Source organism: Sinocyclocheilus anshuiensis, unplaced genomic scaffold (genome assembly GCF_001515605.1).
Source record: "Sinocyclocheilus anshuiensis isolate Anshui unplaced genomic scaffold, SAMN03320099.WGS_v1.1 scaffold2166, whole genome shotgun sequence".
NCBI classification, from domain to species: Eukaryota; Metazoa; Chordata; class Actinopteri; order Cypriniformes; family Cyprinidae; genus Sinocyclocheilus; species Sinocyclocheilus anshuiensis.
In genome coordinates this window covers 746,504-762,062 of record NW_015557079.1, presented here as the reverse complement: position 1 = coordinate 762,062, position 15,559 = coordinate 746,504, and the positions used below count along the sequence as shown (strand labels likewise).

The following is a 15,559-nucleotide window of genomic DNA, read 5'->3' as shown; positions in this document are numbered from 1 at the left end:
CACACACACACACACACACACAGGCTAGTCATGTGATCAGTCTGATGCAGTCACTGGTGGGTATTTGCATGGGTTTGGTCACAGCAGCAAATCACACAGATCACACAGCAACCAATTAAACCCCCAGTCCTCCAAAAATACATCAAAGATCAGATTCATGAGACAAATGAATTACGAATCACAAATAACCATTGGACTTATGTGCCTGTTTGCAGAAATACACGTCATTAAGATGTTAGTTTAGGGACTGCAAGTAAATAAAATGTGCATAGCAAATGAAAAAGAATACGAAAAAAACTTTCCGAAAAATTTTTTTTATGCATAAATGGTCTGAACAATCCTCAAACCAGTTATTTTGTGGTTGCTCTTTATGATAAAACAGGAAAAACGCTTGAGACAAAAGGTAGTTTTCAGACAGGCACCTGCAAAGAAGTCCCAGGAACACACAGAGACATGAATATATCCACAGGATATTACTATGACAACATGTCTGGTTTATTACAAAACAACAAACAACAACAACAAGGATACAAGAACTTCCTCTGCGGGCTCTGAAGCTACAAGGAGAGGAGGGAAACTTCCTCTTTATAATTCAAGTAAAATCCCAAAGATGAGGAGAAAAGCAATGAAATACTGTCATAAGATCAGGCATTTCCTTTGAATAACATACTAAACTGTTTACCAATGAGATTGTGCTTTCACTTTTTTAGTCTACATTTTCCTTGATTCTTTCCATCTCCGGAAATTCGGTCATGCCAGTGGGAGAATGTCCCATCATTAACCTACATCAGTGCTGACAGTCGTCACGTTCTCTGGCCTGCGGGGGGATGATGGCCGTCTGGACAGCAGTTAGCAGTAGCAGTTAGCTGTTCTAGAGGGACGTTCATGTCACCACACCCCCTTTATCATCCAGATTTAATCAGCACAGGCACTGTAACAGAATCACAGGCTGTTTAGGCCTCAGCTTCACCCCTCTCTTAATTATCCATGCTTACTGCTGGCAGCATATACTGTTTCAATTTATGCAGTTCCGCCAAACAGGAAGACTTGTGTTTATATGCTCTTAGTTTCCTAAACCAGGGAAACTTCAGGAATCCGTGAGAAATAAATTTGAGTCACCATGAAATATTTTTCATGGAATTTTGCAGCATTTCATAATTTTTTTCATCAAACAGGAAGTGCATGCCAATGAATTCTCAGGTGCATAGATAAAAAAAGAAGTTAGTCAACCAGGTATAGCAGAAATTGTCCGCACACTGGAAAAATACAATCAGACTAAACAAGGTCTATCAAAAATATATTTTATTTATTTAAAAGTGAAAACGTGACAAAAGTGCAAAGTGTCTTAAAAGCCTTCTCACATAAGATTGCATTTAGCAAACAATGACGATCCAACGAGCCAATCAATTCCCGATGAACAAAATTAAGTCCCACCCTAAATTTTTTTCTTGTTTCACTCAGAATCAGATAGACGTCACAATAGGGAAGAAAAGACTATCGCCAATTCAGTTTCATGCAGACATTAAATCTGAATTAAAACTGTCATTATTTGCTTACTCTCATGCCGTTCCAAACAGTCCCTGCATAAAAAAATCTCATAAAAAATAATACATCACAGGTGAGAAATGAGTAAAAAATCACCCTAAAATAATAATATTTTTGCAGGGGGTTCAGGTTTTAGACTGGATGGCTGAACAGAAAGAAAAAAATAACAGCAAAGGAAATATACTGTGTGTGTGTGTGTATATATATATATATATATATATATATATATATAGATCGATCAGCATTGATGTATTACAAAGTTATATTTTTTTACTGTCCTAAATCCATACACAAGAGAACAGAAGTCAAAACATCATGGCAAATTATTCAATTTTTTGTTTGTAAACAAGTGCAAAAATACTCAGTGCTATTCAAATGAGAGAGTTATAATTTAAGATCAACTTCTCTGTTCAAACTACATATGATAAGAGAAACCACAATAATAGACACAAAAATAATATAATTAATTTACTGTAAAACCTCACACTCAAGAGGAAGAACCAAGTGCAAATGGAAAAATAATCACGGCAGCTGATTGTGGCAAAATGTTGGCTCATCGACCACATGCAACTCTGCATAAAATCACCATACAACACAACACTAGCAAGAGGAAACATCCTCTAAAGATTTCCTCTAAAATGACAATGACATTTATGCCTCTAAAATTTGCATCGCCAAAAATTATCCACAAAACAAGAGATTTGCCCCAGCAAACACACACTACTGCAGGGGCTGCCAAACAAGGACGAACTCAGCAAGAGTAGCAACCATGATGAGGAAATGGAGGCCAGTGGCTCTAATACACACTGACAGTGAAGCCAAAGGGGGAGACACTCATAAAGTCAATGAAAAATGATGATGTGAGGAGATAATGGAGGCTGTAGGCCCAAACAGAATCTGCAAGAGTAGATTCCTGCAGAATTCAAAAACATGCCATTCATCATATGCCACAATTTGTATATATTGTAATGTATATATAATTAAAAATATTCAATATATTTTACATAATCATTTATACAAAGACTGTTTTTAAGTTAATTTCAATATTCAAAAACAGAAAATCCTCTTAATGACCTCTAACGCTGCTTTTGAACTGACAGTGCAGGTCTCTGAAAATAGTAAAACCCTTGCAATAAGAGATTTGCTAGAGTAAACCTACACTACAACATGAGCTGTTTCAACAATACAAAGTACTGCTGAGTATATAAACGCAGTGAGAGCAGACGTTTACTCAGAGCAAACAAATATGAGGAGAAGGCTGATGTAACCCACACTAACAGCACAATCAAAGAGAGGAGGTCATCACCAGTCTGCAATGCATTGATTGATAAATCGGACTATACTGTACAGTGTATTAGTACTGATCACCTAGCATTGATGCATATACAAAATCAACTCTTACATGATTCACTCAGGGGTTTATTTAACAGTGTGGCCTTGTATATGTAGAACGGCAGCTCTCAACAAAGTGTGTTCATTGGCAGTTTGTTACTGCATTGCCTCTGCTCCCATGAGAGATGACACCTTAACTTCAGTCTCTGGTGATCAGCAGTATAAATTAACGCACAAGCATACAGCTCATCTGAGTGGCTTAAACAGTAGAACTCTACAGCCACATGGTGGATGCTCAGAGCCAAAATGGCTGCCTGTGTTTCATCAACATAAGGTTGGGCTTTGTAAACCAGGCAAGCTCATCCAGTGTAAACAGCCAAACCTAAAGCAATTTAAGATCAACTGTGTCCTCATAACACTATAAGCAAACCTCACCAACCCCATAGGCAAATAAAGACATGCTCTTGTGACCTCTTACCGCTTCACAGGCGCATGTGCGTTAGAGGAGAGCTCAGTCTTTTCTTGTTTGATGTTTATTGTGATGTTCCCACTGCAAAGGTTATGCAAAATACTCAAGCAGCACAGAGACAGACAGTCACAGAGAGAAGCCATGCTGAAGAACCACACCCACAGAGGAACAAGTCAGCAGGTGCATCTAATTACAACATCCTGTCTACAGACGTTTGACAGTCTTATGACAAATGCAATGTCAGATGCTTCGCATTTGAACTTTGGCTAAGGACACCTAACAAACCTAAGTATAGTGCTTGTTATGTCTTTCTGGTTACCTTACCTTTTAAAGGAACAGTCGACACGAACGAATTGTTGTGTACTCACCCTCATATCATTTCAGTTCCATATGCTGTTATTTTATTCAGTGAGGCACTGGAAAATCATTGGACACTGGAATAAATGTTACTAACCTTGTGCTGTTCAATAACAATTTGCCTTTCTGTCAAGCCCCATAAAGGTCAAAAACACCATAAAACGACACATATGCTACATTAGAAAAACTGTCAACATCATTGCCATCAAAATGACACTGGTTCTTGCATATGTGGTAATCATGTGACATTATTTTAAAATTCTGATGACAAATGAGAGCTTTAGGGGAGGGTCAAGTGGAGCAGATACTTGATCAGATCAACTACTTTTATGATGCCGTTTGGTGTTTTTGTTCTTTATGGAGCTTGACCGCCCCTGGTTACCATGTTATTGTTAACTGAAACTAAACTATTAAAAATCATTTTTGTTAGTTCAAATAAAGCTGAAATAAAATAAAATTATTATATTAGATGAAAAATTACAGAAACTAAAACAATAAGATAAAGCTAAATAATTAAAAAAAACGAATAAAAAAGACAAAAGCACATAACAAATTATAAAAACAAAACTAATTCAGAACAGTATATAAATAATACTAAAATATAATTGCTGGTTATTATGGAGCATCATGGTAAGAGATGTAAAATAATTCTTCAAAATGTACTGTTGTCTCATAGAAAAAAAACAGAAGCATACTGGTGTGGAAATTCATGAGGATGAGTAAATAATTAATGATTTTTTATTTAAAATGACATTTAATTTTTTAATTTGAATTTACTTTAGTGAAATGTTGGCTGCTTGATCCATGCAGGGAATTTAAAATTGCAGCTTTTTAAATCTGACAGCAATAGTGTCACACAATCAGATACTAACAACATGTATTCAAATTGCAGATGTATTATCACCCTGAAAACATCCCATGATACATCACTGCCAACAACATCCTGATACAAGTGCTGGGGAAAACAACAAAGTGCAACACAAACACTTCTCATCTTCTCAGCACATGACACAAGAGCAACTTACAATTTAGCCCCTCACAGCAAACAGTGAACCTGAAGAAACTTTCCATTTCCTCTAAAGGGATCTTCACCCAGCTCTTGCAGAGCTGCGTCCCAGTCTCCTCCATCAGGATCATTTCACCTCCTTCACTCGGTCTCAATCTGCCCTGCTCTTCTTACCTTCCTCAATCATTCTCCCTTTTACTGTCACATTCTGTCTGTCCTCACATTGCAAATATTCACTCCCTGAATGATCACAATCTGTCTCTCGCTCTCTGACGCTCTATCTGTCTCTCTCAGGTGTGAGTGCTGCAGTCAGGAACGTGACGCTGTTTCTCAGTCACGCCCATCTGAGATGCACAACAAAGCTGCTCACTCGAACACAAACACATTACACATCTGTCTCTTATCTCACCTGTGATTTCAGGCTTTGCATTATCATCAGATTTTCAAACACATGCACAAAAGAAGAATAGTTTATGTTATCCTTTCAGTAAACGTAATGGAGTTCTCAGTTATGCTTCATTATGTATTATTTTGAAAAAAAAAAGAGAACGAAACAAACAAATGGGACTATTTACAAAGTTTCTGTAGCTCAATTGGTTAAGAATGGTGCAGGGATTTGAGTTCCAGGAAACAAACAAACTGGTATAATGTATACTCTAAATGGATAAATTAAAAACTATTAAATAATAATAAAAAAAACCTAAAAAGAATATTTTGCAATAATTAAACGTGGATTGTTACTTTGAAATGATTTGCATAATTTGAGAATTTATTATAGGGGTATTTTATAATATCTGAAAAACACTAAGACTCAGTAGTTTGTCTCAATTTAATATTTTTCAAATATTAACAAAACAAATGAATAAACAATTAAGATAGTATAGACATCTAATTTTTTTTATTTTTCTTATGTTGTTAAATTCATATTTATTGCATTGTTTTAGTGTCACAGGTTTTTGTGCACCTATTAATTTGAGCTTCTGATTAACTCTTTACCATCCGTTTAAGGTGGTTGTCAGTATGTTTTAAAGTAAAATTATTATTACAATTATTTCAGTTCCTAAAATACTGAAATTAAATGTACAGTAAAAAACATATCTGTAAAGTTTAAAATGTTGCAACTATATTTTTACGGTAAAAATCTGGCAAACACGGCTGCTGTTTTACTATAAATTAAAAAAAAAACATTTTACAGTATGATCATCATATTTACAATTTAATTTTGTAACATTAATTGTTATAGTTATTTTACATATTATTTAAGATTTTTGCATATAGAGTTATACATTGAAATTTCTGCATGTCAGAGACTTCTCACATAGACTCAAAGCTCAGTTCAAGATCTCAAAGGTTATCCAAACACATTTACCTTGTTGCAGAGTCTGCGTGTACCTGGATTGTGTCCTCCCAGGTTTATGGATGAAACAGCACACTGTTTCCATTTCTGATTATCAGGATTTACCTCTCACAGCAAACACAAACACAGACGTAAATGGATCCAGCACTGCTTCACCACTCTAACCGCTGTCCATTATACTTTGACCTCACGCAAACCGCTGCAGGTGTAGTTAACCATTACCAGACACCATTACAACATACTGGAGAACTCCACGTGGCCATGACTTATATCAAATCTAGATATCAAACTCAAAATATATCACACACTAAGTATGAGCAACAGAGTATTCATAGTAGACTAAAACTAAAACCATCTAAAACAGGTTTTTTTTTTTTACTTCAAATGAAATAAACGTTAACTAAAATAAAATAAAATATAAAAAAGTAATTTTATTTCAGCTAGTTGCCAAGGCAATATTTCTAATTTTCATCTAGTTTAACTTGATGTACTAAAATAGGCTAAGTCAAATTATATTCACCAATGCATAAAAACAAAAACTTTTTAAAATAACAAAAAAAACACAACAAAAGTACTAAAACTTTACAATTAAAATGAAATCAGGAAGTATAAACAGTATTTCAATGATAAAAAAAATAACACTGATGAGCGATAGTGACAGTGATGCTTGCCTTAAAAAATGCTACACGCAGACAGTCAAGGAACAATCTGGCTAGAGGCGGCGTACAAACATCATATTCTAATAATAAAATACTTTGAAGACTTCATGCCAACGCTGGGCCGAGATCAGTCTAAAAAGATAGTCTGCATATGACAGATAATGAAGTCCAAAATAGCTCGTCTGCATAGCGCAGATACAGAACAAAAGAGTGTGACAACATCACAAGGATGCTGGGAGTCATCTCATATTAAACACACAGAAAGTCAAACATCAAAGAGCAAGTACACACACAAACACACTCCGACTTAAGCGGCATCCTGTTACAAGCGAGAAACAGACACAGAGCGGCTTAAGATCAGAGATTTACTCACATTTCAGGACGTCTGACATCTGCTCTCCAGTACAGATACCGCCACAAGCTGTCCTTGCAGTGCCTTGTTTTTGAGTGTGTGTATTCCCTAGTTTGTCCGCTGTGGACTACGCAAAGCAAAGCAATTGTTCAGTTTGTTACAGGGTATGTGTGTATGAATATCTTTTTTGAGAAGTTGAGATGATACGCTATTTGTCCATGTCTATCAGTCGCTCATGCCATGTGTGTTCCCTAAATATACCAGTCTAGCTCTGTGCTGAGATGCACTGGTTTACTGTGGAAAACAAAACTTTTAGTGCAAAGTGTCTGAGCGAGAGAGAGAAAGAGAGAGAGAGGATGTGTGTCAGTGTGATCCGGCCAATGGGCCATCCACATGCATCTCAATGATGTGAGAAATCCCACGAGGAAACCACACACACACACACACGCACACACACACAAACAAATGCACAAACATTTACTTAAATTGGCCCTAAAAATTATCTGAACACCCAAGAATTTAAGAATTTAATTTCAACAGATAACGTTTTGGGGCCACAGCATGTTCAAGGAATAGTTCCATCCATTCCATTCTTTATTCAAGGCCTGTTCTCGAGAACAATAACTATAAAGATAACTATTTTAGCGTCCACACCAATGTACGATAATGTTCTGTTTATAATGTTCTGTCGTCTGCTGCTTTAAATGCTTAAGCTCTTTAAAGTCAGGTGGACTTTGATTGGCTATTAATGTCTTTATTGTTTATTAGCTGGAAAAAATTATTTTATAAGTGATTCCAATTCTAATTCCATAGAATTATAACCATAATAAAACTTTATCTTTACAGTTATAGTTGTCCGGCTTGGTGTGAATGGGCATTTACCCTAATGTCATACCATGCTTGTATATACTTTTCCTTCAAAATAAGATATTTTAAAGAATGTGTGGGTCATTCTTTTCTATGCATTTACAAAATACAAAAAAAAAAAAAGTTTTCAGACCAAAGACACCATGAAAGTATTATATGTATAAGTATCATAAAGTCCACATGACTTGTACACTATTTTATTGTCCTTCAAGAAAACTTTTTGTAAAAAAAAAAAAAAAAAATCCTAAATTTAAGCAATTATGGTAATTTTATGGTACTTTTGCATCCTTTTTGAAGCCTGAAAGTTTCAGTTCTCAGTTTTTCAAACTGCATGAAAAAGATCAACTGGTACTACATTCTTCAAAATGTTGCAGTTCCTCAGAAGAAGGAAAGTCATATGAGTTTGGGATAACTTGATGGTAAATAAATGTTGCCAGAAGTTTCATTTTTGGTTGAGCTATTCCTTTAACCGCTCACAAAGTGTCCTAAAACTGAATGACTCAGAATCTAACAGAGGCAGTCAGCAATGTCCATCCTGTTTCCTCAGCAAAACCATCTGAAAGCAACTCCCCCCCACAGACACACACACACACACACACACACACACACACACACACACACTGATATTCTGGTCTCTCACCGTTCCAGTCCCTCCAGGAGCTCTTGCGGCTGAAGGTTGTGAAAGGAGAGAAGGGGGCCCCCTGTAAGACCGTAGCCGATAGATTGTAGAGGAGCTGGGTCAGTCGGGACAGGATCCGCTGTGGGGCGTCCTGGCCCTCCCGAAGAAACTCATGCAGAGACATTTAAACTGGTTCTCACATGTGCCTAAGCCAGTCTTGACTGGCCTCGGCTCGACCTGATGTCTCGGAACCAGCCCAAAACCGATCCGGATTGATCCACATTCGGTCCAGACCGATGCTAAAACAGTCCTGACCACAACAGGGCAATCTGCACCAAGCAAAACCAATGAAATCCCAAGCCAGGATGATCTGATCCAAGAGAATGCTGGGAAGACTACAGCAGCCCAGTCCTGGTCTCAGAGGGCTTCCGCTGTCAGATGGGACCCGCAGAGAGAGGCTGCATGCAGACGCATCTCGGACCTCCTGTTTGCAAGGAAACAACCCCGGCATTCATGCACGCTGTCGCAATAAACACACACGTATTCTTGCAGAGGAGAGAAGAAGAGTGGAGGAGAGGGGAGGGAGAGTTTTAGCACAAATCCCCTTCTGCTCTGCTAATTACACACACACACACACACACACACACACAATCACAGACACTAATCTCCAGCATTCTTGTGCGCCACTTATGGGCCAAACTGACTAACTTTCTCTAAACAGAACAGAAATTTTACAATACCCTTTTAAATGATGAAATATCCTAAAACAAAACATGCTCAACAACAAAAAAAAAAACATTCTAAGATTGAAAAACATACTAAATATTTAGTATGAAAATATAAAAATGCATAAAGGCATAGAGTTAGGGAATAAACAAACTCAAATAGAAGTCAATGCAAAGTCTTTACCATGATAGAAAAACCAATGTATGTGCATGTGTGTTATGAGGAGTCAGATGCAGAGAGATGAAGAGCGGGATAAGCCATCTTAAGGTTAGTATGGAGCACCTGCACACCTCTTACAGTCACCTACATTCACCCAAATAAACCAGAGCACAGAATGCAGGGATACACACTAAATAATGCATGGGACTACAACTAGCATGCTTCTTTAAGTGGGTTTGTATAATTCATACAGTATATGCAATTAAATGACCATATATAAAATACACCTTTCATTAACTAGGCCTATTTTATCATGCACTTTTAAAAAATATTTGCATGTGGATGGCTCTACAGAGACCTAATTGTCCTGGTTAGACCTTGCAATGCCCTAGCTAATACAACACATTATTTTGCAAGGTCAAGCAGTGCTTATATTTTCAAATGAAGTTTACACACACACATACAGTTCATAACTACCATATATGACAGGTCACAGTTATTCGTTTTCCGAAATAAGTTCTGTCTCTCTCGTTCTCTCTCACACACAGTCGCTCTCTGTTTCTCTCTTTGCTCTGAATCTCTCTCTGTTTCACCCTTGGCACTGTCGTCTTCAGAGAACACAGATAAAAGAGGAGAAAGAGAGAGAAACTGCCTGCCAAGGTTTGGGCAAAGGCCTTCACAGCATGTAATTTAGCCCTCTAGTTCTCATCCTATTACCACGGTGGAAGTAACCCTACAGAAGAAAACAGCCTCCTCTTGAAAGACCGCAGAACTCGTTACCACAGCAACCCACAGACACAGTACAGTATTTAGAGCCGAATTATAATAATCTGTGCTAAACAGAAGTAAAAGTGCATAAAACTATCATAAAACGCATAACAAATTTGCTGTTTGTATCAGTATTGTATTATACTCTTCTGCTACTGGATATCCTGAGCTGAGACTTTTTAGAGCTTTCCAAAAATAATGTCAGTGGTAAAACAGTACTATAAATCAAACAACTAGACAAAGTTGACATACATGACAAAGCCTGTCCTTTTCAGACCCAATTACACCTCATAAGATTCCTAAGAAACCGCAGCAGACCACGTTTCTAGACACTGCAAGTTTCCAATAGCATTTCTTAACATTAGCATGTAATATTTTAACGTGCTGCTAGCATTTTTCTAGCATATTTTAGCACATATTTAACATGTTGCTAGCATGTTTTAGCATGTCTATAGCATGTAGGGGAGCACGAGGGGTTAGTTGCAACACACGTGGTTTAAATATTTCCACACATGTCAGCATAACCAAATTTACGGTATTTACTATTTGCAATATCAACACCATATAGAGGAAAAAAAGTGTGCCAAAATTCAAAAATCTTTCTAACTGAAGTAAATTTTTAATCTCAGTTTTTAGTATTAATTTAAAATGAGACAAATTGGCTTTTATTTTAATCTCCAATCTGTTACTTATCAATATAGATTTGCTAACTAGCAGAAGATAGCTTTAAATTCCAGTTGCGCAGATTGGGAAAGTTGTAACATTGTGTTACAATGTGCCCTGCTATTTTTAGCACTATGCTATTCTATGACATTAGTGATGTAATTTACACTATTTACTTTTATGAATTTCAATGAGAAACCATGAGAAACAGGTGAATAAAGACTGACAGTCAATCTTTAATGTTCAGAAATTATTTTTTTTTAAATGTAAAGCATTTTGGCTCGTTTATGTGTCTCGTGTTCTGGGAGAGCTGTGTGTGGAGGGAGGGAAGTGTTGTGTTCATCTCTGTGTTTTTCTGAATGTGTTTCTTCATCTATTTGCCCACATTGTTTTAGCTGTGTGTTGCGATTAGGGCCATCTCAATGTGTTCATTGACAAACTTCAAAATTAGATTCTTAACATTTCTTAAAATACGCCATTATTTGAAAAAGTTATTTTTTTTTTTACATTTTATTGACAAATAACGCTTTTATTTTATTGACTGAGAACGTCAAAAAGTGGTAGGTAGTGCCCCGCGCTCCTCTAATCCCATCACTAGCACAATGCAAGCAAGGTTTAGCATGTTTTAACATTTTGTTTACACATTTTGTTAATGTTTTAGCACACTGCTAGCATGTTTTAACATGTTGCTAACATGCTTTAACACATTGCTAGCACATTACATAACATGTTGCTAGCATGTTTCTAACATGTTTGATCATGTTGCTAGCATGTTTTACAACACTGCTAGCATGATTTAGCACACAGGATGTTTCAGCACGTCGCTACCAAGATTTAGCATGTTGCTAGCAAGTTTATAATGTAGTTTTGTTTTTAGCATACCAAGTCAGAACATCCCGAAGGTCTGTGCTGAGTTTGATGGTCATAGCTTTAAAACTCTAGGACAAGATATACTGTTAGAAACTTTGTCTCAGAAAATGATAATAAGCTTGAGTAGTTAAGTGTTGGCTTTGTCAAGCAAATAATTATTATAATTATTAGCAATATTTAGGCCTATGTTGCTTTCAATAGAAGATGCATTTGATTCAGTTGTGTCACTAAACTGTGTGTTAAAGTGATAGTTTACTCAAAAATTAAAACTAACTCTCTCCCATGTCCAAACTTGTAAAACTTTCTTTCTTTTAAAGGACACAAAAGAAGATATTTTGAAAAATGTCTTTGCTTCTTTTCATAAAGTCAGTGGGGTCCAATTTCAGAATTTTAATTTTTAGAGAAACTATCCCTTTAATGGTCAGATCACTGCAGTTTTTTATAAGACCAGTCATAAAGATTTATCAGGATTTATCATTTATCAAAGATTTATCTTTATTATTATTACCTCTGACTTCTGAGATCTGTGATCACATCTAACTATCTGGGAGATGTGATAAGCCAGATTTGCACTATAGGTGACATTATGAGTGCAGACACATATGTCATGTGTGAGTGTGTGAGTGAGAGATTGTGAACATGAGCAGACAGCTGTAGGCCAGCATTAGCTCTTTGAGTTTTTAACACCCAATAAACACTTGCAGGTTCCGCTTGAAGTTTTTAAGACACATAATGCAGCATACTGTATGAGAGACACAGCCTCAGGTCAACATAGAGGACAAAATTGTTAGCATGGTCACACCAAAACTCACACACATATTCCCAATCTGCATTTCATCAACATCAACACTGATATTGCAGCGTTGTTTCAACATCCATTTTGTACAGATCTTGTAATATTTTTGGAATTTGTTTTACAAGTATTTTACAACCATTTTAAAATTTAAGTTTTTTTTTTTAGACACTGAAACAACAGCTGACATAATGATAATTTTAACCACATTTCAACATTTCAATTCAAAAGCCAGCTGGGTTCTTTTTCTGTGATGGTAGGAACTTTACATTGACTTCTACTGTTTTAATACTGATCTTTTTTCTTTCTTTCTAAACCTAACCCTTCACATGAATCTTTCTGAATTTTTAGATTCTCATAAATGCACAATCTAGACATTTTCAATTAGCTGATCCCCACAATGTAGCTAAAATCTGGTTCTTTTCTTATAAAAAAAACACAGCAGGTCATCTGATGCTCATTTCCAGCTCTGCATATGATTTACATATATTTATAACTGATAAAAATATATATTTATACATTAATATTTGGGTCTGATTAGACTCAATATACACTACCATTCAAAAGTTTGAGGTCGGTATAATTTTTAAAATTCTTTTAAGGTCTCTCATGTTCACAAAGGTAGCATTTATTTGATTTAAAAAAACAGTAATATTGTTAAATATTACAAATATTTTCAACTGTCGTTACTCCAATCTTCAGTGTCACATGATCTTTCATAAATCATTTTAATATGCTGATTTTGTGCTTAAAAACATTTCTTATTATTATCAGTTGAAAACAATTGTGCTGCTTAATATTTATAATATTTATAAGTATATAATACTTCCAAATATTTTACTTTAATTATTTAATATTTCTTCTGTCTGTGGTTCATTGCTCAATTCATTTAAAGCAAAATAAAAGTCTGATAAATAGGCATAAATGAGTCATTTATAAAATGAATATTCTGCATACCTGTTCATGCTACCTTGTGTTCTGGAAATCATATCATGGGAAGAAACTAATGATATCTCATTTAGTAGTGCTTCAGCAAATAAGTGAGTGTGGGAACATGAGCAGGTTGAGCGTGAGTTCACCACAGTGTAAACAGTAACATGTATCTTTATACACCAGAACGCTAAAGGCCAAAACCTCCAGACTAAAGGATGACCCATTTACAGACATATAATGTTTTTGAAAGACTGAATGTGAGAAAGGATGTTACTACACTTTGCGTGTTTGCTGTTTCATTGTGCTGGTGTGTGTTTTTAACTCATTGCCAGTGGCAGACTGCTCTGATGTAGGGAAATAGGACAAACTGAAATCCTCAGAGAACGAGAGGAGGAAGACAGCATAAAAACACAGCTAGGGTTACCCACAGTGAGAAAGAGCAAGAGAAGAGGACCTACAGATCAAAATTCTAATTGCAATTCAAAAATAACTTCATAATTCTAATTTCAAATTCAAAATCCAATGTCTAGTTCAAAAGTTCTAATTGACTTAATTCCATCTTAGGCTGGCCGCACACTAGATGATTCGACCAGACCACGAGACCACACACTTGATGATTGTAGGAATGATTTCACAGTGACGTGATCTCACGAACACTCTCGAGATCAAACGTGACTAGAGAAGAAAAACAAATAGAGGACAATCAACGTTGTCAGCTGGCTCTCCTGGCACGCGGTCTGTTTCACAGTGAAAAACAAAGTATAGAAAAGAATATGGGTGATGTTCTCTGCTTTCATGGCATGTTTGTGGCTGCCAAGTTTCAGCTATAGAAGCACACAACATCTGGTAGGTGAAGCTTGCTCGCTCTCATTGGCTATCGCGGGTATCACATCAGAGGCAGCCCGATCAAGAGTTGTAAATATCAAATATGTTTGATATTTACGATTTGAGTTCGGCGACGCTCTGTCTCAATTGGGAGCAGTTAAATAATCATAATGACACCACACAATAGAGGATTTTTTGGACAAAAAAAATCGCTTGTGACAAGCCGATCGTTCGGGGGTGCAAATCGGGCTTAAAATCGTCTCGTGTGCGGCCAGCCTTAATTAGAACTCAGAATTTTGAACTTAATTTTTAATGTGATTTTAAAAATAGTCAAATTATATATTTTTAAATCACATTCAAAATACCAATTTCAAATTTTAAACGAAGTTCAAATTTCAAATAAAATTCTCATTCTAATTTTTAAAAAATCTAATTCAAAATACCCATTTTAAATTCTATTTTCAAAATTATAATTAGATTTTGAGGGTGGCATTTTTATCACAATTATTTTTTAACTAGAATTAAATTCTATTTCTAATTGTAAAAAATCACATTCAAAATACCAATTTCAAATTCTAATTGAAGTTCAAATTTCAAAATTAGAATTTGAAATTTGTATTTTAAAATTTTAACTTCAATTTGTGTTTTGAATTTTTTTAATTTTGAATTAAATTCTAATTAGAAAACTCATTCAAAATACCAATTTAAAATTCAAATGTTTAGTTTTTAACTGAGAATATTGAGAAAGTTCTAATTCAGATGGAATTCAGTTTCAGGCTTATAAGTGATGTCATCAACAGCAACAATTTTGAGCAGCTAAACATAAAGATCTAAATATAATAGCTGTTATGGCTTCATGGGTCAGAATGATTCATTTATTCAGAGGTAAAATCAGCACAACACATTCTCAAATATTTACTAAAGCAAAGACAAACAGAAGCTGCAAACAACCTTGAGCTACAGTTCCCATATATTTCTCCCAATACTACTGATTGATTCACAAACATACACACACACATTCACAGCTCCTCCTACCGATTTTATGTATGATAACAGTAAGTCGTCTGACGAGCTCCTCCAGAGAGTCCTCTCCCATCTTCACCCACAGGATCATGATGAGCAGGAAGCAGAGAACCAGGAGCAGCGGAGACACGATGTGCTGCTGCTCAGGAGAGGGAATCTGCTGAGGGGAGAGAGGAAGCCGTCTCGCTGCTCAAACCAGTGCTGCTGCCGCAAAACATGCTGGAGAGGGAGAGAGA

General features: G+C 36.0%; 1 protein-coding gene and 1 long non-coding RNA gene across 9 annotated transcripts in view; one reads left to right on the top strand and one right to left on the bottom strand.

Moving 5' to 3' along the window:
• Positions 1-15,501, bottom strand: part of LOC107676858 (guanine nucleotide exchange factor DBS-like) — a 77,452-nt gene extending 61,951 nt beyond the window's left edge. For 4 of the 8 annotated variants that reach the window (XM_016471555.1, XM_016471559.1, XM_016471558.1 and 1 more), the window contains exon 1: positions 8,585-9,102. In XM_016471555.1, the coding sequence (XP_016327041.1) occupies positions 8,585-8,747 (163 nt within the window). In that variant the 5' untranslated portion in view covers positions 8,748-9,102. Of the gene's footprint in view, positions 1-7,098; positions 7,147-8,584; positions 9,105-15,335 lie in introns of those variants that run through there. The other 4 variants (XM_016471556.1, XM_016471557.1, XM_016471560.1 and 1 more) reach the window with 3 other exon arrangements.
• LOC107676862 (uncharacterized) lies at positions 3,567-4,663 on the top strand. The gene is made up of 2 exons (XR_001632778.1): positions 3,567-3,635; positions 4,596-4,663. It is a non-coding gene; the product is annotated as an uncharacterized LOC107676862 (long non-coding RNA).
• Positions 15,502-15,559: the final 58 nt, after the last annotated feature.